We start from the raw sequence: 27,172 nt of genomic DNA, 5'->3' as shown, positions 1-27,172 counted from the left end.
ATCTCTGTATCTGCGTATCGAAAGTGAAAAAGACACGCCTTTTATGAGGACACCGTTACAACATTACTTCAATATGACTACTTCATCTGCTGGGGCCGGCCAGTGCACACCACCCAAGCCGCTTGCACGCCCTTCCTGCGCAAACGTGACGCACGGCGAGAGTCCGCGGACCATATTTCTTTGTAATTTAATGATGTAGCCAAGATGAGGCTTCCATAGGTGTTGGTATACCACACCCTATTTGTTGGATATCATGTTGACATGTTGCTTTTCGCCAACTTTTTTCGCTTTTTCTTTTCGCGAGCTGAGGAGACGTGGATTCGTTGCTGGCGGGAGATCAACATTGACGGGCACGTCTAGGTACAGGAGCGATATAGTCCGCCTACAACTGTCTTCCCAACGACTTTCCTATTATTTGTTTTTGCTTCGGGTGATGAGGTCTGCTGAGTGCAATTGCCGGATTGGGTAATATTGGGGTTCTGTTGATTGCAGCCATCTTTAGGGTGAATACACCTAAGCTCCGACCCTTTCATCGCTGCTTACCTATTCGCCAGTTGCTTGCCTGTCTACAGCCTTGCGTCTTACTTCACTATCAAAGCAAGATAAATTGATGGTCCTTTTGCTTCCGAATCAGGCAATTGCAGATGAATGTGGGTTGCTGCGATCTTTAGGGCGAAGCGCCAGTAGCGGCGAAGGCCTTGGAGGTTTCGTTCAACCCATGTCACGGTCTACACCATGCACATTACAGCAAAACGCACTAATAGTCGTTTCCTTCCATATCAGGCAACTATACGAAGTCGTAGGTTACTGCGATTTTTAGGGTGAACAAGCGTGTGGTAGTAACCTTGGAAAGGCCTGTGACAAAAGTGAAGCCAACTAGCACCGACTTAGATCCCCGTTTTCAGCTACGCACAGCTGCACGCCGGCCACAGTCCTGGGGTCTTGCATGCGCTGCCGCTACGAAGATCGAAAAAGATCTTTCTATAATTGGAAAGAGTAAAACCCCATTGATTACTGCAATCTTTAGGGTGAACAAGCGCGTCGCGGTAGAAGCCCGTGAGTGAAACAGTCCGACCTTAGCTACACCTTCATTTCCGGACGGCTTCAAAGTAGCGCTATTACCGTCTCTGCTATTATTTGCAATATGCAATTTCAAATCTTGTTTTCCTTTCTAGATAAACGCATGCACATATTAAGCGCTGTAATATTCTGGGCCAACGTACGCATTGTGGTGAAGGGTTTTGTGTACCTCTAGCGACCGTCCTCACAATCCTGTCACCTGCCTACACTCGCACGCCAACAACGTCCAGACGTCGCTCTTTGCTTCCTAAACCATAATCAAACTTGCCTTTCCTCATCGCAAGTTTGGGTAGAAAATTGCACCTGTCAACTGCTGCAAGATTTAGAGCGCATTGGCGTGCCGTGGTTGCACATGATGCAGTCGACCCGAGGCACTGCCCCCAAAACTACCGCATCCAAAAGTCTTCAAATGATACATTGACAAAGAAAATTTGCGACCGAGGAGAACCACCAGCCGTGGTTGCATGTACCGGTTTCTACGCTGTATTGCGAAAGAGAGAACTACTTCACTTACCTACGTCTGCACACCAACAACCTCGCGTTCAACTTGCCCTCTCACTATGAAGTTTGTAGGGCAAATATTTCTCTTCTTCTTAAGAATGAATTTCCGTTGATTGCTGTAATATTTTTAGTGAATAGACCTTGGTGGCTGCGGAGGGTGTTTGTGTAGCATCGCAAAAGTGCGCGTCGCTTCACTAGTCCGCACCTCTACGCCAGCAACTTCGCATTCCACATATATGATTAAAATGAAGTTTGCATGAAAATGAAGTTTGTAGAGCGGTGTTTCCTCTTTAGGCAAGAATCATTACCTATTGATTGCTGCATTGTTTACAGTGAATTAATCGACGCAGGAGCTTACCAAAACCTTCACCTAACCCTTCCTATGGTTACCTCCCCTACTATGTTCTCCGTATCAAAAGTTTGAAGTGGATTATGCTATGATCCCTAAAGCGGTAGGTAGAAGCCTTGAAGTGTCGATTTCTGTAGTGTTATAAGTGAAAGGCCCAGGTTAGGTGCCTACCTAAGCCTTAACCATCACTCTCCTTTACCTACCCTTTCTATGCCCTTAAAATTATCGCGAAATCTAAATTTTGCGAAACCGAACTTCCTAAAGCGGTAGGTAGAAGCTGAAAAGCGTGGATAACTGTAATGTTTAGGGTGAAAGGCTCGCCTGTGAGCATACCTAGACCCTCACCTTCACTTCTATCCTTCCTTTCTCGCTGCACTGCAATACCTCCCATTTCGTGACATTTATTTAAAACATACTACCTAAAACGGTAGGTATGGCTTATAAGTGTCGATTGCGGCAGACTTTTGAGTGAATGACCGCCCACGAGTACGTCCCTGCAACGCACCCAGACCTTCTCCTTCAAACGCTTCTTACTTACACACTTTCGCTCGTAAAACTCACCCTGTAATATGCGCAATTGAGGTTTGCTATATAGACTTGCCTAAAGCGGTAGGTACGCTATAAAGTGCCGATTCCTGCAATGTTTTGGGTGAAGGAGCTGGCCGTTGATGCTTACCAAACTTTCACCTCGCTTTCTACCCTCACGCATTCCCGCACGAGGTCTCCTCTTTCGCAATTTTTGGCAAATGAAGTTTGGAAGGACTACTTGCCTAAAGTAGTAGGTACGTCGTAAAGTGTCGATTCCCGTAGTGTTTTGGGTGAATGAACTGGCTAATCCTGCGTCCCTGTACCTACCCAACCCTTCACCTCCGCATTCTATTCTCACTATTGTCCCGCACAAAGATTTCCCTTAAAAAATCGCATTTGAGGTATGTAGAGTTCTTTGCCTAAAGCGGTAGGTATGCTTTAGAGCGTCGATTGCAGCGACCTAGAAGGTGAATGATTCACTGTTAGGGGCGTACCCGCCCACGCCCCAAACCTTCACCATCGTGACCTACACCCACCCTTCCTTTGCTTTTATCCATGCCAGCACTTTATTCTGCTGTACCCTATTTCCTAAAGCGGCAGGTAAATGTTCATCTGTCGATTCCTGCACATTTTATAGTGAATTGGCTCATCGGGGCATGGGTAGGTAGGGTACTGATGTATGTTACCTGGTAAATTCTCCTTTACTACTTCCTTTGCCCAACGCTTCACATGCCTTCTCTACCATTTTAAGTTCATTAGGTTCTATTACCTAAAGCGGCATGTATTGGTTCAAGTGTTGATTCTCGCGGCTAGGAGGGTGAATAGGCGTGTTGGGAGGTACAGTGGTGTCGACTTGGGACTTTTCTACTCACCTTGATACAGAGTTTACTTCGTATCCCACGATAAGCTTTGTTATCTCCTCTTTCCCAATGTAGCAGGTCGGATTTCAACTGTCGATTGCTGTGTACTTTTGAGTGAATTGGTACGCCGGAAAGTGTATTGGTATATCGCCTTGACACGCCTTCTTTCATTTTATTTACAGCCTTTTTTCCTTTGTCATAGCGAGTAACGATGTCTTATCTTTCCTAATGTAGTATATTGGGTTCGCCCCAGAAATAGGAAATGGCACTGTAATCATCACCGGCCTTTTCGAGAGATATATTGGTCAGGCTGATCCGAATCGGTTCATTACAACGCGATTGTTCGAACTGCATCAAACGAATCTCTCCGGGGGCGAGAGGCTTATGTGTTGGGGGTACGTGCTCGATGATTTCGAGAATACGTTTCTCAGGGTCTTGGAGCGTATTGGTAGTCGTGTATGACAGGTATATCGATTAAAGCCCATATTCGCCTTGAAAACAGTGCTTGTATCGAAGAGCTGATATGATCCTCTTTGGTGTCTCTTGCACCAACAGGGTATACGGTTAGCTCTGTCCATGCGCTGTGCCATCTTTCGCTGACGACCCGTATGTGATTTGAGTAAGGCGATGATTGGCGCAGCCATTTATCATTACATCCTGTTAAGTTGTTGTCCATGCTGACGGAATTTCAAGAATCACAATTTATGCAAGATGCAGGGCGTTTGTTGTCGCTAAACTTGTACAGCAGGATCTACGATGATTTCCGCACGTGACGGATTCTTCGGGATGTGCGTTGAAACGAAAAGTATTCTGTATTTTTGTGCCAGTGAAACAAAGCGAGATGTTTCGACTGCAAAGATAACTAGATAAAGCTGGCGAGAGAGTTGAAGCGAGGTTGGAGAGAGACGTGACCAGAGAATGCGGGGAAGCAAAGTACCCCTCGACCTGTGCCGCAACCATGCTTCGCCTTGTCTTGAGGCTGTGTGCGATTCCAGGGCTACCGCGCTTACCGCAAACTAGAAATCTGCTCATGAGTTCGTCGACATGCACGCAACACGTATCATATCTCGGATTTAGCGGGGTTTCCGGAGATGGTGGTGCATGCCAAGGTTAGGCTGACAACTTGAAGTAGGTGGACTCAACTGGTAGGAGGTACCGAGGTGGTCGAATAGTGAAGGTAGCTGGTAGCTTGTCGCTTCATTTTTGCATTGTCACTCCTGCGCATCTCGTCGGTGAAACTTACTTGACGGGGCCTTACCTTCTATATTCGTCACTATGGCGAGCACTATACTTATCACTGGCGCAAACGGCTCGCTAGCCATCCCTGCTGTCGAGTATCTCTTGAGAGCATACCCTCAACACTCCCTTGTTCTCACAGTACGGAACGATTCTGTAAAAGATCACAACACAGCAGAGCTTCGCCGTATTCTGGCTCAACAACCGGATGCACACGTGTCCATCCGTGTCCTCGACCTTGCATCGCTAGAACAGGTCCGTGTCTTCAGCGATACAATACTCTCCGAAATCAACGATAAGGCTCTACCACGCCTAAGCTCTGTAATTTGCAATGCAATGACCTGGAACTTATCCGGGGGACCCAAGTACACGAGCGATGGGTATGAAGCTTCAATCGCGGTAAATTATCTGGCGCACTTCTCCCTATGCCTTAGACTTCTAAGTGGAATGGATAATGTGCATGGACGTATCGTGTTCCTGGGTAGTGTGGCGCACTGGCCGGAGAAAGCGAGCCTCTCCAGAGGCTATCCAACCCAGATACCGGAAGAGCTGGACTTGTTGGTGCATCCGCAACCAGACAAACAAGGCGAAGAAACAGGGAGAGGCTTCCAGAGATATGGAACTAGTAAACTAGTTACCATCATGGTGATGTATGAGCTCAACCGACGACTCAAGGCAGTAAGTCACGAGCTGACATCGTTGCATTCCTCTCGATGCTCACCAGAATAACAGAAGAAAGACACCGAAGCCATTCGTGCGGTGGCTGTAGATCCTCTCGATCTGCTCGATTCGCGAGCTTTTCGTCAGCCACATGTCCCGCACCACCTCCAGATCATGGCCAGGATTGTGACGTGGTTGCTGCCCTTGCTGAGGTTCGTCGTTCCTCGACTTATGAAAGTTGAACAGGCTGCGGGGTCTGTAGTAGAGGTTGCTGTTGCTGAGAAGTTTTCCGGACAAGAGGGCTATTTTGAAGGAGAACAAAAGGTGAATAGCTCCCCAGAAAGTATGGAGATGAAAATGCAGCTTGCACTCTGGCGGAAGAGCGTTGAGTGGTGCGGGCTGGAGCAGGGAGAAACCATAGTGGAGTTGTAATCATTAGAAATGTCCACAGGGGAGGGATAAGTCTTAGTTACTTATTTGTGTGGGATCTTAGAGATTGAGTTGTTTGATGATGTGAAGAGGTCGTGTTCATGCAAACGAGAACAAGTTACGTGCGTACCGGACACCACCGGAGTTGTCTATCCCGCCTCCATCCGGCTTACCGTGCATCTACTGCGCCTTATTTCGCATCAGGTTTCCGTTTTGGTCATAAAGCCTAGCTCGTGTAACTACGACGAACAACAAAGTATTCTAAGGTAGCTGACGACAGACTGAGGCGCATGTCGTGGTTTCGATGCAAGGGTTCGCGAGCTCAGCTGGCAACGCGCCGTGCAATTAAGCCGCCGACGGATGCGTGAGATTGCCGTGATGTAGCGTCGTCTCAGATCCCAGCAACGGAACCGCGCATGCGCTAACTATCACAACCTTCCGCTAGAGTTATTCCCGTATGCTAATCTTCACTTGCATATCTTCTGTGTGCGCACGCAAGACCCGAGCATTCACCAAGTCGACGAACTCTTTGCTTTTGTGGCACAGTCAAGGTCTAGAGGTCAGCGAGTGGGTCTGCGAATACTAGCGCACTGTCATTCACGGCCAAGTCCGGGGTGGTAGCTTGGCGAGGCTTATTTACTTGAATTTGTGCGGCATTTATTGGCGCCGCAAAGCTTAATCAAGCTTAGCCACGCAATCACCCCCATCTCCTACGCAAGGGTTCTGCATGCCCAGTTGCAGGATTGTTACGAATGCCACGGCCGATAAACCAATCATCGCACGTAAGGAGCGGCCCTGTGCCAGCTGCGCCACCACATTCGTTACCCGCTCCCATCTACCACGCCATCCAGACCCGCAAGTGAAGCTGCATTAAGAGATAGCAACGCCGGAGAGGCAGTGCATGGCGATCGAAGAGGCCAATGATATGCCTGACAGCTGGCAGGTTTTGAAACTTGGAAGTGCATGCCTGAGCGTCAACAGCTCGTGGGTACGACCAACAGACGCCGATGACGGTAGCTGACAGACCGCCGTAGCGGTTGCGGCATATTCAGCCATAGCTCCTGAGCAGTGTTTGGAATCTCCTACCCTGTCCTGCCCGATTATAAAGAGTCACAGGTCGCTGCGGATAAATGTTCCCATTCTCCATCAACACATCAACTCAACAGTCCATCCATCGTCTTTACCTACACTCTACCCGGGTACCCATCAAACCAGCGAATTCCTTCAAACTTCAGCCGCAGTTACTTTACATACCTCTTCCGGTAAGCTTTCCTTAATCTCTCTTACTGCTGAGACTACCTCTGACACTCCCGCCAGATCAACTTCCGAATCAACAACTTCATCATGCCTGCCAGCGTTGCCTCCTCCGTCTCCACCATCATCAAGCCCGCTCCCATCACCAAGTGCGGCGAGTCCTGCGAATGCTGCGGTTGCGACGAGTCCTGCTGGTGCATCGTCATGTAAACCGATCAACGGCAGCCACCTTTACAAGCATGAAGGATGAAGAATAGGTCTATTAGCGATGGACGGGAGTTTTAGGGGATAGGAATACCAATCTGTGAATACCTTTAAGTGCTTGTGTTTCCAAATGAGGCCTCCATTTGTACTACCCAGGTACTCTGACAGATCTGCATCGTCGCATCACGCAATGTTTCCTTTCCTCGTCGTCTCCATAGTCTCTCAAAGTTTTTTTTATTTTGATGAGGTGTCATTTACTTCGGCAACTCCCATTCGAAACATCCAAATCCTACACACATAGGCGTACGTACAAGTGACGTAATTCCTTCATCACAATATCGTACTTTGCAGATAATCCAAAGAGCAAAACTGCGTCGATGAGCTCTCGAACTTCCTACGCAGAACCAGATCTATCACCTCGCTTCTACGATCAGCATCAGCACAACGCACAGTACGACGAACTAAGAACGATACCAAAATGCCTCCGTACGTCATCCGCAGCGCTATCCTACGAACCTCACTTGCGCTCTCGCATCTCTCAAAACCTATTCTTCGACTTGCTCATACCCAGCGCAGGACATTGCCTGAGTTCTCGCTCGAAGGCAAAGTAGCTGTTGGTAGAGTAATCCCAGCCTATAAGCGTCCATCAACGCACTAACTCCATTTAGTTACCGGGTATGTGCACCCCACAAGTTCACACGGGACGATTGAACCAAGCCTCTTTCCAAAACGACTAATCGATGCCAAGCGCCTCACAAGGTCTTGGTCAACAGATCCTCGCTGCCTTCGCCCTCTCGGGTGCCCATGGCGCGATCGTAGACCTCAAACAGGACAGTGCCGACAAATCTGCCGAAGCACTAGTTGAAGAGGCGAAATCGCACGGGCTCCCCGAACCTAAAGTCCATGGCTACGAATGTGATACTTCATCTGAAGAAGGTGTGAAATCAACCTGGAACAAAATCGTCAAGGATTTCGGCACCGTGGACATTGTTGTCACGAACGCGGGAATCACAGGCGGCGCACCAGCAGAAGACTACCCATTTGAGGATTTCAAGCGCATGATCGACGTCAACTTGACCGGAACTTTCTTATTCGCCAGGGCGGCGGGGAAATGGTGGATCGAAAACAAAGTCCACGGCCGCGTCCTAATCATCTCTTCGATGTCTGGCTCCATCGTCAACCGCCCGCAAAAGCAGTCCGCATACAACGCTTCCAAAGCCGCATCAGCGTATCTTATGAAGTCTTTGGCATCGGAGTGGGCACCTTATGGTATTCGCGTCAACGCGCTCAGCCCTGGATACATCCAGACCGAGGCGAATGAGGGCGAGGAGATGGGGAAGCTGAGCATAGAGTGGTTGAAAGATATTCCTTTGAACAGAATTGCCAAGCCAGAGGAGTTTCGGGGCGCGGCCGTTTGGTTGGTGAGCGATGCAAGTAGCTATGTTACTGGCAGCGAGATTCTGGTAGATGGTGGATATACGATTTGGTGAGCGAAAAACGCTCGCTTTGAGTACATAAAAGGTTGGGCTTTCTTGGATAAGAACTGTTCGGTTTTGTGAAAAACAGTGCATGTAGTCTGACGTTGAAAACGCCCAAGCGAAGGGCTGGCTGTGGGCTCTGTAAAAGTAAAATTGACATTGGCTAGTATGTTAGTTGGTGTATGTCACTACGCTTATCCATCATCTGTCATCTATTCTGTCGCTTCCCCAGGGAGTTGTTCGTTGTACGTGTCGTCTGATGTAAGGACAAGTCCATCAAACAACAAGCGACAGTCATCGTCGCAGTCCAAGTATATCTACTGTCCACCTGCCGCAATTTATGCCAGTCACACATATGGATCACACAGGATATATACTCTCATCGCTTCCAAGCGCCTTTTCCAACCTTCATAGGTGTGATAACAGGCTAATATACATCTTCTACCTCGGCGGTACCCACTCCGGTAGATCATTACCCATATGAATCTCACGCGTTGGCCTCGTTGCCGCCATCAGAGGCGTCGTATTTGTTCCTGAATCATCTTTCATCGCATCTTCCGACGCAGAGATAGGCACATGCTTTGGAGTCTTTCTGTATCTTCGTCGGATAAAGTAGACTACCAGCATGATTGCTACACCCCCCGCCAAGCTCCCACCAACAGCGCCTGCAATTTTACTAGCAATTTTGATTCGATGAAACTCCGGGACGCAATCGGTGCTAGATGGCTGAGGTACAATGGGCACCGTGGGCGTACTTGCTATATCCGTACCATCGGAAGTCGATGTACCCGTCATACTCCGGAGCGATGAGCTCCAAGTGAGAGTAGCGAAAGACGTGGAGCTCGTGGAAGATGAAGATCCGGCGGCTGAATATATAGAAAACGGCGTACTCGGATACTCCCAGGACGTCGGATCATATGCATGGTCATCCCGATGCTCCTTGAACTTAAATACAAAGAGATTGTGGGACTTGATGTATCTTTCAGGCGCGTAAACAGTCCAGCCGTAGGACCCGCCGTCGAGGGGTTTTCTCATCGCTGCACCCCGGGTAGTCAGGAATTACTTTTCCAATCGTAATTTTGGCGGCGAAGACCTACAATTGTATTGCTGGATATAAGAGTGATTATCGAATGAGGTGACCCAGAAATCGAGTATATCGGCTGAGACGGGACCATCTCCCCAGTCCGGCCAGGAGGAGGACCAGCGGACGGTTACGTGGTCGCCCAAATTCCACACAGTTTGTGCATTCGGGACTGTAAAAGCGGCTGATACAAGTGGTATGATGTATGTATAGCATGATAGGAGTAGTGATACTCTCATGACTTGGTTCTATTAGACAAATGCTGTTTAAATGATTGAATAGGGAAAACTAAAAGACGAGGTAGAAGAAGACGAACAGAAAAGCAACAGAGCGTGATAGGATGCAAGCTTTTCCCCGCAAAAGTACCACTTTAACGACCTCCTTATCGTCATTCTGCCTACCAAGGCTGCAGTGCCACATCTGTGCAGCTATCGCAAGGCGCAGCCCAGCCACCCCTTGCATAAACCTCCAAAGTGAGACTGGTATAACCAACTTCTTGGACCATTCTTGTAGATCCCAAACATAATAGCCATCTAAAACCCCTGCCGTGTCAATCTTGCAGGAAGCTCGGATTCATCGTCGTTTCCATGTTTATGTGGCACCGGAGTACCGGCAATCTCTATGACAGCACGTTTTTTGCTTGGTCCTCCTCGCTTCTTCTTGTCAAGAACAATGATACCCATTACAATCAGAACGATTATCAGCAGACTAGAGAGGGTTATCATTGCGATCTCCGCGTGAGATAGTTTGGTATATCCATAGTTCGTCGGTATCGGTGCATGTGCATGCGACGCTGATGACTGCGGTGTACTTGTGGTCGAATTCGGTGTCGTTGGATCCAAAGAGGACGGTGATGGGTTGGCTATAAAGCTTCGACTAAGTGCCCGCGACTCGGTTGCATTATATATGGATGTGCCTGGTTTGCTCGTCGCTATGATGCAAAACATGAGAGCCTGACTTTCATTGCTGGGTGGAAGCGTATACGTAAACGACTCATTTAGTCCAACAAAAACCACGGCCTCTGAAACAAGTCAGTGATTGCAGTTGCCATATTCTGTTTGTTCAACGAACCCTTTATCCGCGCAACCATGCGCTCATCTTCTTTGGTTATAAGATAAAGGTCGCCGTATGTTGTAGTAGCAGGAGGAGAGAAGACTAGATGTTCGGGCCACCGGATCTCAACTATATCCACGCCAGATGTTAGGGTATCAGTGCCACCTGGCGTACTGTCTGGTATATTGAAGACGACATTTGCGAGGGAAACTGCTAGCATAGACGCGACGGCATGATAGTATCGAAACATGATTGAAGAGAGAGTTGGAACATGCGAACATGTGGAGGATGGCCGTCAAGAAATACGGGATGATCTGTGCCCTGTATGGATTACAATCTTCTCTGAAACCGAATGTTTGATCGTACGTGCCCGACGAGAAAGTGTTCGGGTCGTAGCCCGTATTCCTCCCTGGCAAGGTAAGCAGTGGCATGTCACCATGTCTTGGTTGACCAGGTGCGTCGGACATTGATTGTTGAGTTAACGATGAACACGAGCCGGTACCAATCGGAACCACATTTTGTGTGAAGTGAGCCACGTGCATGAAGCACATGCGGCTAGGCTAAATGGCACATGTGGAAGGGACCCCCAATCTATAGATTCGCCATATTCGCCTTGGAGAAAGCCACCTGAAACAGTGCAGAATGGCTGATAGCGATGTAAATAACGCCCCTTTAGGTTGACTCGCGCATGTGGGGTACCTAAGGGAGACAACGGGTAATCGGCGCGAACGTGTGCTAACGTCGGCGCTAACTCGAAGCGATATTGGTGAAACCTTAGGCCCCGCATTAGCACCATCCTCCACCACCACCAAATGCTTCAACTCACATCACATCGTTGTGAAACTGAGTCGTAAAAATCCTTTGGAGTACCGGCTTGCGGAAGAACCGGAGATGGAGGTGATGGGTTCTTTTTGCGCCCTCACCAGCCTCTCACCTCTCGAACAATACTGCCGAAAAGAATACGAGATACGGCTATTCTGGCCGAACCACTAACTGCAATGATCCTTCAGCTTGTGCGTGGAAACTCTTTTCAATCGAAGGGATCGAGACAGGTGGGACCGATCCACTAACCCACGTTCTCGAAGAATTCTCCGAGATGTAGATCGCGCTCTCCTCACTTGCGCAAGACATCACAACTTCGCGTCGCAGCTGCACAGCCCTGCATTTCGATTTCCACATTTCAGACAGCGTCGATATTATCACCGTTATCGAGCGCCAAGCTTCATACATACCACGGCATAAAACAGTAATGTCCCTTTCTTAAGATGCACAACCATGTCGTCTTACTCAGATTGATCCGAAATAGGAGAGATGAGAACTATTGAACGATGGAGCTTTCTGTTAAAACAAGGGTTGGTATCATAGCACCATACGGTAGATTTTTCTCTCTACCACATAGTTTTCTGTTCAAACTGGAGAATACGCATGTTGAGGACCACTTCTTTCCCAAGGCTCTCGAAACATGTCTGAATTCATGGTCTTTCGAACGTTGCGAAGACAGGACCACATGGATATGGTAGTTTCAGGGTTTTTTGGTGGGAATTTATAGTAAATCATTAGAAAGAAGGAGGAAAAGCAGCAGTATCAATGCATATCTCATTACAACACCAGTACCATTCCGATGAAGCACCATTTCTGTAGCTCTTAAACTTTGCGCATACAGCCGTTTCGCAACCTGTGTTTCCGCCATAATTTCATCCATTGCAACTTTTAATTCCGTATCGCTAAAACCATGCAATTGTGCTTTCAGGCTTTGGGAGAAACAACAGAGAACGCCGGACATAGGTGTTGATGGCGGATGTTTTAGAAAATCTAAATAGTTACTCTCTGTAACTAGTGACAATAAGAAGAGAGGAGGAGTAAAGAGACTCTTATAGTACGGCCTAGCAGAACTCTCAACATGGGCTCTATGGTGTTTTGCTTTAGCCGTAAAATAATAAAGTAGATTAGGTGATATTTCCCGGGGATCTTGGTATTTTCAAGAATAAAGGTATGTTCATGTAGACATGTTTTGAATATAACCGAGATTACACACACACCTAGGTACACATGAAATCTTAGATAGTATTGTTTTAGAAATAGAGAAGCGAAACATGAAAGATATGAGTAAGGGCTTCGGAGGTTCAGAAGAAAAGTGGTGATAAGGAAGTTCAAGAACAGGGACGAAAAGACGAATTTATGCACGCGCTCCCGCACTTCTCCTATATCTCGATCGCACTTTGATTTCAAAGTAGAAACCGACACATAGCTGCTAGATGAAATAGTTTTAGATATTTCAAAAAGAAAATAAAGATGGAAAGGGCAAAGGGGAGCAGGAAAAATAAGCTCTTATACACACGCTCTCCTACTTCGTTAATGGGAGTTTTGTGAAGATTTTCCAAAAAGCAGAGAACGCGACACATATAAGGCTATCCTCTGTGTTCTATAAGGGGAGAAATCAAGGGGAAACAATAGTAGTAGAGAACAGGAAAGAATAGAGGTTTTAATACCTCCTATACAGGTCTCTAACCTTCCATAAGCATAAATCTTTTGTTCTTAGATACGGAAGAGAAGAAGAAGAAGAGTAGTATAATATGATTATTTTCGTACTTAGTTTTTTTAGAGAATAGAGAAGAAAAGTGAGGAACAAAGACACGGAGACCCGGACAGCGAAGACAGTTTCATACACATCCGTCTCCACCCCTGCACCTATGAGCCAAGTGACCAAATGATTTTTTAAGAGCGAAGAAGAGGCACACATCATCACTGCCTGACTTCAATTTCAAATACTCCACTTTGAGTACACACACTTTTTTTCTCGCACTAGACTTTTCCAGCAGGAACAGCACACCATGCGCGGTGAAGTCGGTAGTTATGGTCCAGCGGACAACGTCATGCAACTCGTAGAAGTACTTTTAAGTCCTCGTAATTTTCAATGCAATGTGTAGAAAGTAAAGAAGGAAGAAGATAACGAACAGGTGGTATTTATACGCCCATCGTTTTGCTCTCCCGCGCGGGTGAAGCGACTAGGCAGCCGCTCAGCCAACGCCAAACCCGTGCGACGTGAACATTTCGACATGTACAGAGCATATGTTCTTTTATCTGGGTCTTTCTAGATCAGAGCCTGGAAGGGTGCAAGTCGTTTAATGCACTGTTCTTAGTTTAAAAAACGGCAGATGTCGGCCATGAGGTATGTTTATGAATAAAAAGAAAAGGCACTTCGGCGGCTTCATATTACTGAAGCTTTGCCAATCTCTTTTTAGAAAGAAGAAGAGGAAGAGGAATAGACAGACATCGCTGTGGATGTTTTGATATTCAAAATTTGAGGCTTATGATATAATGTGTAAGAAGAGGAAGAAGAGGAAGAGGAAGAAGAAGAAGAAGAAGAAGAAGAAGAAGAAGAAGAAGAAGAAGAAGAACAAACAGACATCTTGTTGATAGCGAGGATTTTTAACATCAAGGCTTTTAATGTGATGTGTAAGAAGAAGCATATGAGTCAAACAAGAGCCGTTTTATACCCACGATCCAGCAAACGCCTTGCCAACCATCTCTTACCGGTAACCCACACGTGCACGCCGAACAATCAGTAGCAACCGCCAACCTGCAAACACTCACAAACACGGCCATCACATGCATATCAACACCGCAAGTTATGAATACATCATGACCCCAGCATATCATTCAAACTATCCAAGATCCCTCTAAAACGCCGCGCGCGAGAGCTGTACAACGCGCAAAGCCAACCGCCGTTTGGGGGTTCTCGCGCCACCCATCCCATCGCAGTGCGCCAAACACCTTTGCAGCCCAAAAACGAGCAAGTCGGCGTCGAACACTTCCACTACCGCTGCTAAGTACAGAAAAAAAAACCTACCGCGCACATCTATTCGCAAACAAGACCTCTTGTTGAATAACATAGCCGATACTACACACGTTCGACATCCTGTGCACTGTATTGACATGACGACAAGCGCCAGCGCGTGTATTGATAAGAAGATTATGATGTCTTGGTTTGCTTCTTCGCTGTGCCGATGTGCGTGTTGTGCACCTTGGTTGCGAATTTGAGACTCGTAATCGTCTCTTGCAAATGTGCTTGTAATGGGCTGACCATGACGAACATGAGTGTCTTTGAGTTGCCGCCGAGCGAGTATTGGAGGAGATATGTGAGCTATTTCGATGTTAGTGTGTATTCTTTCGAGGACAATTGCGTATAACATACCTTTGAGTTTCTGTACGGGATGTGTCCGCCCTCCTTCGCTGACCCAAGGGCGTTGATGACATCACCCAAGCAACTCAGACTCTTGTTGATGTTCTGTGTTTCCTTGAGGCGTGTGCCTTCAGCCTTGGAGTGCTCTAGTCGTTCGGATCCTGCGAGATCGACGAGATTGAGTGTGCCCTCGCTTCTTTCGCCCGTAATCTCGTTGGTGCCAATCAGCTTTAGGATGAACACTGAGTGACTTCGACTGGATCGCATGTTGGCCTTGGTTGCAGCCACCGTTCTGTTCTTGCTGGCTGTCTCTAGGATCTCTTCCACTCGGCCAGGCCCGTCGAGCATGACGCTGACAGCATTTTCGAGGCTGGTTTGCTTCTTTACTGGATCGTGCCGCACTTCAACCTTTTTCTTATCCAGGTCTTCTGAGCGGCCGAGCAGATCATTGTAAGTCTCATTGTAGACCTCAATGAAAGATCCTTCCATGTTGTAACGCCACCCCTTTTCTTGTAGTCTTTGTGCTTCATCCCAGATTTGTTTTGTGGCGCGGGGAATCATACCGTCACTGGACGACATGGTATGTGTTTTCCCGGCACCCGTCTGACCATAGCAGAAGATGCATACATTGTACCCGTCGAGGGCGCTCTGCACAAGCTGACTGATTTCTTCGAACACTTCGCCGTTTTGCGCCACAGGCCCGAACACGCGATCGAAAGAGTACGAGTATGCGGCCGTGATATCCTTTCCAGTTGCGCTGATCTTGTTTGGACCGAGCACAGCGACCTCCTTGCTGTCGGTATCGGTGTCGGGGAAAGATATTTGCGCAGGGTTACTCTCTGTCTCGTGAGCTGGCCGCACACGACACATGACTCTGATGTTGCCTTTGAGTTCCTGCACCTGATTGAAGAGCTTCCTTCGTAGCGTCTCCTCCTGGCGCAGCTTATCCTGCGCCCTTTCTGCTGCCTCAATGGCGTCTTGCATACGCTTGTGGAGGTCGTTGAAGGCTGACGATTGCGCCTGGCTGTCCGACTCGAGAAAGTCGATCTTTTCCTTCATTGCCTTGTTCGCTGCGTCCAGGGTCAGGTTCTGTGTTGTCATTTCAGTCAATTGGCCTTGAAGACCGCTCTTAAGAATCCTCTCCCGATCCAGCTCGGACTTGACATTTGTGAGCTCGCCCTGGACCAGTTGTGCCTCGCGCTGCTTCGCATCCGCATCCAGAGCGGCTGCTCTGAGCTTTGACGCATATTCCCCCTCAATCTTCTGTGCCTCTTGTGTGCGTCTGCTCCGTTCCGCTTCGGTGTCGGCATCGAGCTTCTTCCGTAGCACTGCGAGCTCCTCGCCGTGTTCTTTCAGTAATCTGTCGATTCGTCCCTCGAGTTCGATGCGTATCTTCCTCTCTACTTCTTCTCTTTCCCTCTCCATTCGGTCTGTGTCTTTTCGATGTCGCGATTCGAGGTCTTCAATTTCGTTACGGTGTCTCCGCCTAACGTCGTCGACCTCAAATGTGTGCTTCTGCTGCATCATGTCCAGCTCCATCTTCACTGACTTTAGACAGCTCCGGGTATCGTTGAGTTCCGACTCTAGGCCCTTGTTTACAATCTCTAGTCGCGTGCGGATGGTCTCGAGCTCCGTAACTATGCAGTATTCAGTCAGCAAAGCTCATGGTTAGATGGAGAATACATACCGCGACTCTGCAATTGTGAAATTGACTCTTTGTAGTCGGTGGCTTGTCGCACATCCGTCTCCATCTTCTCCTTGAACATGCGGAAGTCGCGTTCCATGGCCTCCATTCGTTCATTGTAGAAATCTGGACACCGGTCGTTAGTGAAACGGCTCAGAAAGGGTGCTAGTGGTTGTTTCCTCGGTGTGGTAGATGGGGGCCGATATAGCGACGGATCTACCTGTTGCGACCGAATCGGTGTTGGGCTGGGTTGTGGAATAGATGTAGGCAACTTCGGTTTGAGGAAAGGATTCGTCCCGTAGTCAGAAGTCATGCCATTTCCGACGCATCGACTGCCACGTATGTCTGCCTTGGACGCTCCCACGGTGAGCGCCCCTACTCTCGTGCAGATTTCGTCACATTCGGTATCGGAAGGCTCTTCAATGACCGGAGTGACGGGGCGGAAAGCGGAAGGAGACGAGACAGCTCGCGACTCTGGTATGCGAGCGAATCTTCGTCCGGATATACTTAGGGAAGCCGTGCGCTTTTGGGTGTCTAAAGAGACTCCTTTGGGCACCCTCAGGCGTGTTGGGGGGTTGGTAGAGATAAGAAATGGGTGCACACCTTTGCGCTCAGATTGTTCACTGTCGTCATCATCATCGTCTCTGTTTAACATGGCTGTCGCAGGCCGCGGCGCCTGGTGGTAGGATTTGCTCCTACCATGACTACCACCATGGCCATAGGCCGACTTCGGTCTTACACTTCCACTGGGTTTGGGGGCTACACCGACACTACTATGAAGAGTCGAGGCAGCAGGGTGTCTCGCTGTCGGTCTGGAGAGCGTACGCGATGCGGACGCTGCTAGTGCGCGCGGCGCCGTTGTCTTGATACTACTGGAGACCTTTGGCGCAGGTAATCGTCCTCGAGAAATAGGCTCGCCGCCTTGCTCAGCAAGCGTCTTCCGTTGCTTAAACGCAGGCTCGGGTACTGGGAGTGTCAGTGAGCCATTCCGCTTCATGGACAAGGGGAGGGGCAATGTACAGCCGGAGGGCTTATGCTTGGTAGGGAGCGGCATTGCACTGCGCGAATTGGCGGCAGCTTCGGGCAATTCGCTGAGGGCGCGAGATGGCGACGTGATGCCGGAGAAGGTTGAAGGTGGTTTAATGCCTGAGCGCTTCGCGATGGTCTAAAACGGTGACCGTGTTAGACTTGCGCCTTGTCCATGACTAGGGGGTACATACCGCGTTCTCGTTCGCAGGCTCCATTGTCAAAGGGTTTTTACTGGTGTCTAACGATGGGATGGCATAAACAAAGCATGCTCCGTGGCGGTCAAAAAGCAAATTGCGCGACGTGTTCGCTGAAGTGCTGTTCCGTCGTCGGATATCGATTGTTTGGGGTCTGAGCTCGGACAGTAAACAGTAGAAGGCGCTATCCACCATCCCTGTACCCACATGCTAAATTTGGCTAGTGGACCTAGTGCACCCCGAACCATCCGCCTCTCTTTCCAAAACATACTGCTTTCACTCAGCGGTTAATTGAAGCTGCATATGACACGCCTTGCAACCCCGCATCTAGTTGCCTGGTCATCTCCCATGCTTATCTTCAGTGTGAAGAATACTATCTCTACCACGCCAAAACAAAACAAACACGTCCGCAGTGCAAATACATTCAGCACTATAGTTCCAGATTCTCGTAAATCGTGGCTCCAGATGTTCCCATGTACCATGAACTAGAAAACCTATTACTTAACATTTGGCAGGCTGTAAATTGGTAAGCACAGTACTATCTGGCCCACTTACCACTACACCACATACGCAATAGATGCCGAGGCCGTTCTAAATCAAGGTTCAAGATCGTAACACAAGTCTTCTAGTTTCTGTTTAGTCTAGACCTACATAAAGATTTTTGAGCATGCTATTTAACATAAAAAACTCGGGAGAGATCAAAAAGAGAAGCCAGTCTTTGTCTGTATCCATGTAATATAATAATTGTTCTGCATAACTATGGAAGTTTTTGTGCCCAAGAAATAGAGAGAACATACATATGTTAACCCCCCATTCAGCACCAAATGTTCCAAGAATATGCTATTATACCACGCTCAAGTGCAATCCTGCCATATCACTCACACAATGATTAGCCTAATCTTACACCCATCTCTGGCCCTTGACTATCTCTTTCTCTTGAATAACCTGTCGTATCTCCCTCTTTCAACCCCATCTCCCTCTATCTTTTCCTGCTTCCCCAAATCTTCAAAAATGCAACCTTATCCTCCACACCAAGACCCACTCTCTTCACCCTACCTAACCTTGCCAAGTCCTCGGCAACCCTCTCCAACACCTTTTGCTCTTGTTCGCTAACTTCCTGTTGCACTGCGCTGCCAACATCAATATGCATGCCATCACCGCCCTCGCCATGTTTGCCACTGGCCCCGTTTCGAAACTCTGGTTGGTCAAAGATGTTTGCCTCATACCCTGACGCCTTCTCCGCGAGTTTCTGGCGCTCAGGTGTATCCTGGTTGCTGTTGTTGTACACACGTGAGGCGATACGGACGCGCATTTGATGTGTTGGTTTGCTCAGCAAGCCCCAGAACCAGCTCAGGTAGCCACCTGGTACCGGTGTTGTAACGTCCTGGGGTGTGTAGCGCAGATTGACAGGGTAAATCTTTGTCTTGCCATCTGCACTCAGTAGACTGGGGCACAAGGGCAAGATACCCCTTCCGTTCGTCGTCGTCGTTTCAGGGAACACACAAATGACCCTGTTAGGGTTTTCGTGCGTGAGCTGCTTGAGCGAAACGAGCTTTGATGGGTCTTGTGGAGTGAGAGCGGGCGGGGAGAAGGCGAGTAGGATGGCGCGAAAGAGAGTTATGCGTTCGACGTATCGGTGGTGGGGGTAAGACCGAGTGAAGATTGGTTGGAAGATTCCCGCGAGATAGAGAGGGTCGAGAGGCGATGTGAACGAGGATGCGATGACGGACCCGGCTTTGGGGTAGTAGTTACTCGCTGGGTTCAATTGTCTAGCAATGACAATGTCAGCGTTGCGACTCTGTGGCCAGTGACACCTAAACTTACCCCCTCTTTACTCCATCAACCTGCAAATCCACCCACCACACCCCCGGAATCCCCGCCATCAACCACAATACCGCATACTTCAGCCTCCTCCCAATTGGCACCCATTCCAGTACTAGAAAATACAGTAGCCCTAGCGCAATCACAAAAGGCAATCGCACGCAAAAGAGGGAAATGTAGACGGGTAACCAGACGATACTCGCCGGCGCAGGGGGAACAGGGAGGAAGGGCGCTATGGCTGTGCCTATTGCCATGTTTGTTAGTTTCTGAAGCGTGAGATCAGGTCACGTCAAATCTCTACCAAGACATGACGATGCAGAAGGTAGATGCCCAACGTACCTTTATCGCGAAACTGACTATATCTCTCCATGGTGTGGGACGGTCACGGTGACGTCTACGGGGAAAGATGGTTGTTGCAATTGTGGTTTGACACTATGTCACCGAGCCATGTACGGCGAGGCTGCGATAAGTCAATGCAGCAAAGGACTCAGTCACGAGGCTGGTGAAGAAGAGGACGTCGCAGAATGGGAAATGTCTATGTTCTGTAGCGTGACGACACTGGACCCTTACAGCGTGGCGGGCAAAGGTAAATGTAGCCGCTTGTCGTGTGTCGCCTTTGGCGGGATCCAAGCAAGTCGTCATGCGAGTCATGCATTTTACTCGGCATGTGAAGGCGCCAAGACTGCCGTTCTGTTCTACATGTAGCTCACCTCAGCTCAACGTCTGACGCGCATGTGACAGCCCAGACAACGCAGGGCAACCGTCCCCATGCTTCACGGCATGCGCCAGCCTGGTTCCTGCATCTGAAGATGGAGTGGTATTGGCTATCTAGCTTCTACTTGACTAACATGTGATTGCGTCTGCAAGCGCTCTTCCCCTCACCCGTACAAAACACAAAAAAAGATGCTGGACCGGAGCCATGAGATCACCAAACGCACGCTCCAGTCGTGGAGAGGAACAGATGGGCCGACTGCCTCCGGCCATGCAGAAGAAACAGAAGAGCACAATGTACAAAGGAAATGGTATTGATAGTAAACTGCCACGCGACCTCAAACGGCCAGGCGTCGCATATGTAGAAAGGGGTATGTGCCAATATTACTGCTTATTTTTGTGGCTCCTAGAGCCAAATAGACGCCGTTATGCGCCGTGGTCCTCCTGTTTCTGTGCGTAAAGTGGAGGTGGTGCGCTCCAAGGTCCGATGGCCGTAGGCGGTGGGCGTTGGGACTGCGTCGCTGGAGACCCATGCGAGGGTCTGCAGTGCGGGAATCAAAAATGCGCCATGACGCTGCAACATGGGCTCCTGCGGATCTTGCGCTGCCACCCACCAAGCCGCCTCTTATGCAGATTACAAACTGATTACAAAGTACAGATTAGAAGTTGTCGGAGCGTTGGTTCCGATACTCCCGCCCGAAGAAAAGTGATTATGTCGACGCAGTGAACAGGGTATGCGCCAGGGTATCCTCTCTCGTCACATCATCGCGAACGGTGCCTACAAGGCTACGTCAAGCACCAGACTGACGTCACTGACCTGCTGGCCAGCGAGATCCTCGAGCACGGGTATAAGATCGAGCAGCTCATTGTCGTGCGCGTCAGAGAACCAGCTGCTGATGGGAACGGCATGTTGCGGGTGGAAGATATACGACGTGGGCGAATTGTCAATGATGATGGTATCCTTGAGGTCACGGCCGATCTGCGAGAGATCCTGTAAAGCGCATTAGTGTTTGATGCCTAGATTGACATGTTTCAGCCTACCTTTACGTAATTGCCCTGGTGGTTGTAGCAGCTTTCACGGAAAAGTCGGTGGTGAACGACACCATGTATGTCAAGCTGATCGAGAAGCGGATCGCCGTACTGTAACTGTTAGCTATCATCCAGGTAAAACGAAGTGTGTACATACCTTGGAGACGGATGCGGTAAAGACAACGACCTCGTACAGCTCGCCGACCCTCTTCATAAACTGATCGACACCTGGTCGCTTGATGACATAAACATTGTGATATTGGCCTTCAATCTCGACCGGAATGGTGAAGTCGGCTTGGTGCAGAATCTAGCGTTGAATTAGTATATAGGAGCAGCCACTAAGGACTCGTAACATACCTTAAAGCTGCTGTGGACTAGGGTTTCATCCAGGTCGAGAACCAGGCACTTCTTCCCTTGGAAACGGGGGGCGATTGGTCCCAAAAGGTACTTTTGTGGCTCTGCCTCGGCTACCTCGGCGGTCTGATGCTGTACCGCAACCTGCCTTTCGGCAAGTGGCGGTGGCGGAGGTAAATCGACCTTTGCGTGCTCGGATTCGGCCTCTCCGGTGGCTTCCTCTCCCTCTTGAGGGACATCATTGGTTGAAAGTGGTACATCCTTCATCTCAATGTCGTTGTCAAGCTGCTTCTGCTCCTCAGTCTGGTCTTCTATTATGCGCTGCTGTTCCACAGATGGCCGAGGTAGTACGGGGGTAGCGGCGGGCGTGGGGTTTGTAACGCTTATCTGGGGATGACCGGTTTGCAATGTAGCAGGCTGAGGAGGGGGAACGGGCGCTGTTTGCTGTTTCTGAGAGGAGCTTCTTGTCACAACTTGTGGTCGATCCTCGACGGATTTTCGTTCGGCAGTGCCGTCACCATGGCTGGGTCGCTCGGCAAGGCCCGATCCCAAAGTTTCAGTCCCTATCTTTTCATCAAGGGGTTCTCTTGACTCGGTCTGGTTGGACTCGGCAACGATTGGCTCCTGCTTCTTGACAGGCGTAGACTGCGATGTCTGCCTGGCTGGCACGGTTTGAGCTTGCTTGACGTTCTCAGGGGGAGTAGAGTCGCCTGCCGTCCGGGACTCCTTGGGCGCGAAGCAGGGCAGGCAAGACAGCAAACCGCCAGACTTCCTGGTCTTGCTCCTGGTCGACGCCGGGCGGTTCACTGCCGGTACCGGAGGGGGTTGGTCGGCCTTTTCTGTTGCTGCAGCGCGCGATTGAGAGCGTTTGCTGCTTGCAGTGCTTCCCGCCCGTCGTTTGCCCATGAGACTCCGTTTGGAGTGTTTGGAACCCCGCCCGATGCTTTCAGCGTCTGCCGCAGTTGCTCCACTAAGGCCAGTGTTGGGCGTCTGGCTGTCGTTGGGAGTCGAGCCGGACCGGGGAACATTGAGAAGGGAGCGCTTCTGCTTCGAGTCGGCCTGGGAGGTCGTTCCTGCAGCATCTGTCGATGGACCCTGAGACGAAGATTGGCCGGGAGCGAAGGTATTCATGGCAATGGCGTTCTGCATACCAGCTTCACTGTGTTAGTAGTCGGGTCGGCAAACTTGTGCATAACATGGTGTGCATGGAGGGGTTTGTGGACATACCGGTGCCGTTGGTGTGCTCAGACGGCCCTCCTGTCTTGTCGCTAGACAGGCGGGATGAGTCGACTGATGGCTGAGAGGTCATGGTTGCACGTCGGATGCGGCTGGCTGGAAGCGCGCAGGTATTGAGGACAAGTAGTGATAGGCTCGAGGATCTGGCGAGGGCTCCTTGGGTCGTCGCGTGCAGTTGGACCTCGTGGAGGGCGCGGGAAGGTAGCTGAAGAGAATGGGATATTTGCTCGTCGCTGCTTCCTATTCCTATTCGGCAATGGCGTTACCCGGTCGCTATTGCTTGAATATGGGCGCGAGATGGAAGGAGCGATCGCGATGTCGCGCAGCTGGGGCAGTCGCTATCGTCGAGTGCGTTCGAGGAGGAAAGGGCGACGGGGAGCTTGGATCCTGCTTGGGATGAGGCTGGTTCGCTAACGCGGGCGGAAATGAGACGCCGTCTTTCACCGTCATCAGCGCCAAAGGCTCCACAACACCCGCCAGTTCAGCGGCACGGGTTTCCTTACACGTCTGTTGATGCGCTGCGTCTGGCGATGCGGCTCTGCTGGATGGCAACTCGATCCAACGCGATTACAGAGAGGGCGCCTTTTGAAAGCTGCACCAGGGCTGCGCAGCACGCCAGGGGCCTTCTTTATGGGCGCACTGGGCCCCCCAGCCTGTGTATTGCATCCGCCTTTGCCCCTAGCCCGCAACCGCCCTAGCCATGTAGGCCTGGCCCGAATACATTTCAGAAAGCCAAAGCCTTCACACTGCACATCGCCAAAGCACAAGAGACCAAGCCCGTCCATCACTCAGCCATTTGCCTATCCAATCAGCCCCCCTACCCCATCTCCGGGCTGGCGCATCACATTGGGAAATGAGGGTCCAGCAACGCCTACCAAGCGAACACCACACATGCCTGGCCGACATCATCTTTTGCTCGTCTCTGGCCTTGGGGTCTCAAATTAACACGGTCGAGCCCTGCATGGCTTCATCTTCGCGAAACCTTCGACGGCGACCGACTCGCAGACCATGCGACCTGCGACCCTTTGTGCAGCCACAAGCTTGCAGCGGACGAGATTGACTCACGGCTAAGCGCCATCGTACGGGGAAGCGACGTCTGACTGACCTATCACCGTCAATATCAGCCGTCAGACCCGATGCATGTCTACCGCCGCATGCTGGCCCAATATTGAATGCACTGGCATCATCCCGTCAGCGACATCGCACACATCCTCGGCCACAAAGCCCAACATCAATATTGTCGCCGTTGTTGTTGTTATTGTCGCTGTCGCTGTCGCAGATTACTGCTCTTGCTGTCACATGTCAAAGCTGATCGTGTTCCACTGTGGCAAGGTGCTGTGCAGGGCGGCCCGTCGCACGTCGAGGTCATCCCGCGTCGATCTTACAGCTTCATGCCATAGCATCCATGTCGCCATGTCACGAGCCCAACGTCTCTGTCCGAGGGTGTGCCCCCATCCGCCGTCCCCGTTGCAGGTGTGCAACCACGCTGAGAAAGAGGAGGCTGCCCGTAATATGCGCCAATGCGCATTGCGCATCAGGCAATACAGAGAGATCTGCGCTTACAGCATCCGCTGTCCGGCAGATACGAGTGCGGAACATCAATCCTCCGACCGTTTTGGACTGCCAGTTTCAGACATCCTTGTTCACCATTGCGAGCAAGTCGTACATGCGAGACAGTTAATTCTATTGGCAGTTCTTGTACAACGAATTGCATGTTTGGATATTCCATGATGACTATCGAGGATGCAAATCGGGGACCAATATCCGTTCTACTGAATCTCAATACCTATGTCGTTCTTTCCATGGAAGGGCAACAGCTTACAACAAGAGCTTGTTGCATTATGGTAGGTGCCTTTCGCGAATTGTATGTATCTGGTGTGGTCCTGCTGAATCCACAGCTACCCGGTTTCCCCACCACATACAAATACGCGCCAATTCTGAAACGGAATAGCCGGCATCTTCAATCGTGGTATTGTTACAAGCTAGATTGGTTGTAGTAATAATTGCCTGCGAACTGGATATTCAGACTTGGTTTAGAACAGACGCAGTACATTGGTAGTACTAGTTTCGACGCAACTTAGTCTTACCTTGGAGTATCGACTTCTGCATCTCCACCAACCTGACTCCACCATGTAAGACATGGCTTTCACCGACGAACACAATCTGACCCGGATGAAAAGGGCTGTAGCGTGCGCCTCTCAGCCGCACGCTTAGAGGCTTACTTAATAAGCAGTAGCGTACATATAGTGTGAGGCGGCCACGTTTGCCTAGAGGCAGGTGTCGCGTCACGCCTTCAATTCACTCTTTATTATTCTTTTCTTCTGTCCCACGTTCTCTATCTGCACCACCCAACCATCACCGCTCACCATGGACGCAGTCCGAGATGCTGTACAGAGCATAGCTCAAGGTAGCGTGACGCGTGGCGCTGGAGTAGCAGCCTTGTTCGGCGTCCTTTTCCACCTAGCAATCCAACCCCTTGAATTTGAGTTGATCATGTATCACTCCATGGCGGCCTTTATGTTTACTTTTTTCGGCATGGTGTACTCCTTCGGACTCGTCAAAGCGACAATCTTCACAGCAAGCTTCAACGCCGCACTACTGGCCAGCATCTCCGTATATCGGCTCTTCTTTCACCGATGCGGAAGGTTTCCTGGCCCCCTTGCTGCCGGAATTTCGAGATTCTACGCTGCAAGTCTGGCAGCCAAAGATGTGCAATACTACAAGGAGCTGGCAAAGTTGCACCATCAGTATGGTGACTTTGTACGCACCGGTAAGCAGCTAATCCAGAGGGGATTTGAAAGATTTGGCGTTGATCAAGACTTAAGGGCCGCGAGAGATCAGCGTTCTACACAAGTCAGCCGTTCCATTGATCTATGGACCCTACTCGGAATGTACTAAGGGAACGCCATACGGTCAGAACGGGAACAATCCAAAGATATGTTCTGTACATGCAACGCGTGGCCACCACGAACATCGCCTTCGACGGCGCGCTTGGGATAGGGGCTTTTCTACCAAAGGTATGCCCAGTAACGCAATATATAATACTGTTCAATTCTGACTGTGATCAGCGCTCGGCACATATGAACTGCGTATCAAGGCAAAAACCGACTTGCTCAAGAGCCAACTCGTGAAGAATGCGGGAAAGCCAATGGATGTATCTGCATGGTCCATGTTTTTCAGCTTTGATGTCATGGGCGATGTCGGCTTCGGCAGAGACTTTAACAATCTCAAAAGTGGTGTTGAACATGCTGCAATCAAGAGTGTACATGATCACATGAAGGTTGTAGGGATACTAAACGCTGTACCATGGTTGACCAACCTTATAGGCTCGATACCCGGCGCAGCAGCTGGGTATAATGGCTTCTTTTCTTTTTGCTCGGATCAAATCAGAGAGAAACATCGAGTACATGGCCTACTTTCTCAATATGCGGGCGAACGACTGACATTCCATAGACATGGGATGCTGAAGAGTACCCCAGACTTGCTATCAGTCAGGTAACTCAGTTCGAACTGACTGAACTGACTGCCAAGACTCAGTTCAGTCAGTCAGTTCTTGAGGCAGCTGGACGTCAGTCCAGTCAGTTCAGAAGCCTCCAGACTGACTGAACTGACTGACGTTAGACTGACGTTAGCTGTTTTTAAAGCAGTATTTTAGAGTTGTGAAAGCCACATTTAGTGCGGCTTCGAAGCCGCGCTAGTCCTAGATATAAAGACACTAATCCTATATAAGTTAAAGCATCTAGCTTTAAGCTAATTAGAGTTTGCGGAAATGCGCTACCCGGTGCGCACCTAGTAAGCCTTTCGCGTCGCGTCTGCTATACACACGACGCTAGACTACTGTTGCCATAATACTTCTTGGTGTACTTCATGTCTACTCCCTCTAATTCAGGCCCTCGCCGCCTTGTAGAATGCGACAAGCGCAATTCTCCTCTACCATCGCTATCAAACGCGCCTACTGTTGGCGATACTGCGAGCGAGGCCCAGGCTGATGAGCCCTTGGCAGTACAGGCGGACTTCCCCAACGACGGCGACGACGACGACGACGACGACAATTACGACGGGCTTGATTTTAAGCGTGTGCCGTATCTTGAGCGGCGCCAGGTTGAGCGTAATAGTCGCGGTGGGCCAAAAAGCTGGATCTACCGCCACGGCTGGGCCGTCTGGCACCGCAAGTACAAGAAAAACTACTGGCTTTGCCGGTACTGCCATCAACGACGG

The 27,172-nt window shown here is 49.8% G+C and overlaps 9 protein-coding genes across 9 annotated transcripts; 4 read left to right on the top strand and 5 right to left on the bottom strand.

Moving 5' to 3' along the window:
- Positions 1–4,593: 4,593 nt before the first annotated feature.
- On the top strand, positions 4,594–5,646 carry PtrM4_128630 (FabG, Dehydrogenase with different specificities (related to short-chain alcohol dehydrogenase); the record flags this gene model as incomplete). Its single annotated transcript, XM_001939896.2, has 2 exons — positions 4,594–5,232; positions 5,287–5,646. The coding sequence occupies 2 exons, from the start codon at positions 4,594–4,596 to the stop codon at positions 5,644–5,646; spliced, it is 999 nt and encodes a 332-aa protein (XP_001939931.2).
- A 1,341-nt stretch (positions 5,647–6,987) lies between these two features.
- On the top strand, positions 6,988–7,107 carry PtrM4_128620 (uncharacterized protein; the record flags this gene model as incomplete). The annotated part of the gene is made up of 1 exon (XM_066108888.1): positions 6,988–7,107. One exon carries the CDS (start codon positions 6,988–6,990, stop codon positions 7,105–7,107), a length of 120 nt encoding a protein of 39 aa, XP_065960880.1.
- Positions 7,108–7,579: 472 nt separating this feature from the next.
- On the top strand, positions 7,580–8,591 carry PtrM4_128610 (FabG, Dehydrogenase with different specificities (related to short-chain alcohol dehydrogenase); the record flags this gene model as incomplete). The annotated part of the gene is made up of 3 exons (XM_001939894.2): positions 7,580–7,718; positions 7,770–7,776; positions 7,850–8,591. 3 exons carry the CDS (start codon positions 7,580–7,582, stop codon positions 8,589–8,591), a joined length of 888 nt encoding a protein of 295 aa, XP_001939929.1.
- Positions 8,592–9,020: 429 nt separating this feature from the next.
- PtrM4_128600 (uncharacterized protein) lies at positions 9,021–9,899 on the bottom strand (the record flags this gene model as incomplete). The annotated part of the gene is made up of 2 exons (XM_001939893.2): positions 9,021–9,616; positions 9,677–9,899. 2 exons carry the CDS (start codon positions 9,897–9,899, stop codon positions 9,021–9,023), a joined length of 819 nt encoding a protein of 272 aa, XP_001939928.2.
- A 294-nt stretch (positions 9,900–10,193) lies between these two features.
- PtrM4_128590 (uncharacterized protein) lies at positions 10,194–10,963 on the bottom strand (the record flags this gene model as incomplete). Its single annotated transcript, XM_001939892.1, has 2 exons — positions 10,194–10,681; positions 10,732–10,963. 2 exons carry the CDS (start codon positions 10,961–10,963, stop codon positions 10,194–10,196), a joined length of 720 nt encoding a protein of 239 aa, XP_001939927.1.
- Positions 10,964–14,686: 3,723 nt separating this feature from the next.
- Positions 14,687–17,824, bottom strand: PtrM4_128580 (KIP1, Kinesin protein; the record flags this gene model as incomplete). Its single annotated transcript, XM_001939890.2, has 5 exons — positions 14,687–14,857; positions 14,909–16,533; positions 16,584–17,546; positions 17,601–17,745; positions 17,801–17,824. The coding sequence occupies 5 exons, from the start codon at positions 17,822–17,824 to the stop codon at positions 14,687–14,689; spliced, it is 2,928 nt and encodes a 975-aa protein (XP_001939925.2).
- Positions 17,825–18,782: 958 nt separating this feature from the next.
- On the bottom strand, positions 18,783–19,994 carry PtrM4_128570 (uncharacterized protein; the record flags this gene model as incomplete). The annotated part of the gene is made up of 3 exons (XM_066108887.1): positions 18,783–19,572; positions 19,628–19,868; positions 19,964–19,994. 3 exons carry the CDS (start codon positions 19,992–19,994, stop codon positions 18,783–18,785), a joined length of 1,062 nt encoding a protein of 353 aa, XP_065960879.1.
- Positions 19,995–21,113: 1,119 nt separating this feature from the next.
- PtrM4_128560 (uncharacterized protein) lies at positions 21,114–23,027 on the bottom strand (the record flags this gene model as incomplete). Its single annotated transcript, XM_001939887.2, has 5 exons — positions 21,114–21,326; positions 21,377–21,475; positions 21,522–21,671; positions 21,722–22,872; positions 22,946–23,027. 5 exons carry the CDS (start codon positions 23,025–23,027, stop codon positions 21,114–21,116), a joined length of 1,695 nt encoding a protein of 564 aa, XP_001939922.1.
- A 2,294-nt stretch (positions 23,028–25,321) lies between these two features.
- On the top strand, positions 25,322–26,453 carry PtrM4_128550 (cytochrome P450 67; the record flags this gene model as incomplete). The annotated part of the gene is made up of 3 exons (XM_066108886.1): positions 25,322–25,724; positions 25,780–25,971; positions 26,023–26,453. 3 exons carry the CDS (start codon positions 25,322–25,324, stop codon positions 26,451–26,453), a joined length of 1,026 nt encoding a protein of 341 aa, XP_065960878.1.
- Between the last annotated feature and the right edge of the window lie 719 nt (positions 26,454–27,172).

This window comes from Pyrenophora tritici-repentis, chromosome 7 (assembly GCF_003171515.1).
Source record: "Pyrenophora tritici-repentis strain M4 chromosome 7, whole genome shotgun sequence".
NCBI lineage: Eukaryota > Fungi > Ascomycota > Dothideomycetes > Pleosporales > Pleosporaceae > Pyrenophora > Pyrenophora tritici-repentis.
The sequence above is the reverse complement of the archived record's forward strand: the minus strand, read 5'-3'. Positions and strand labels throughout refer to the sequence as shown.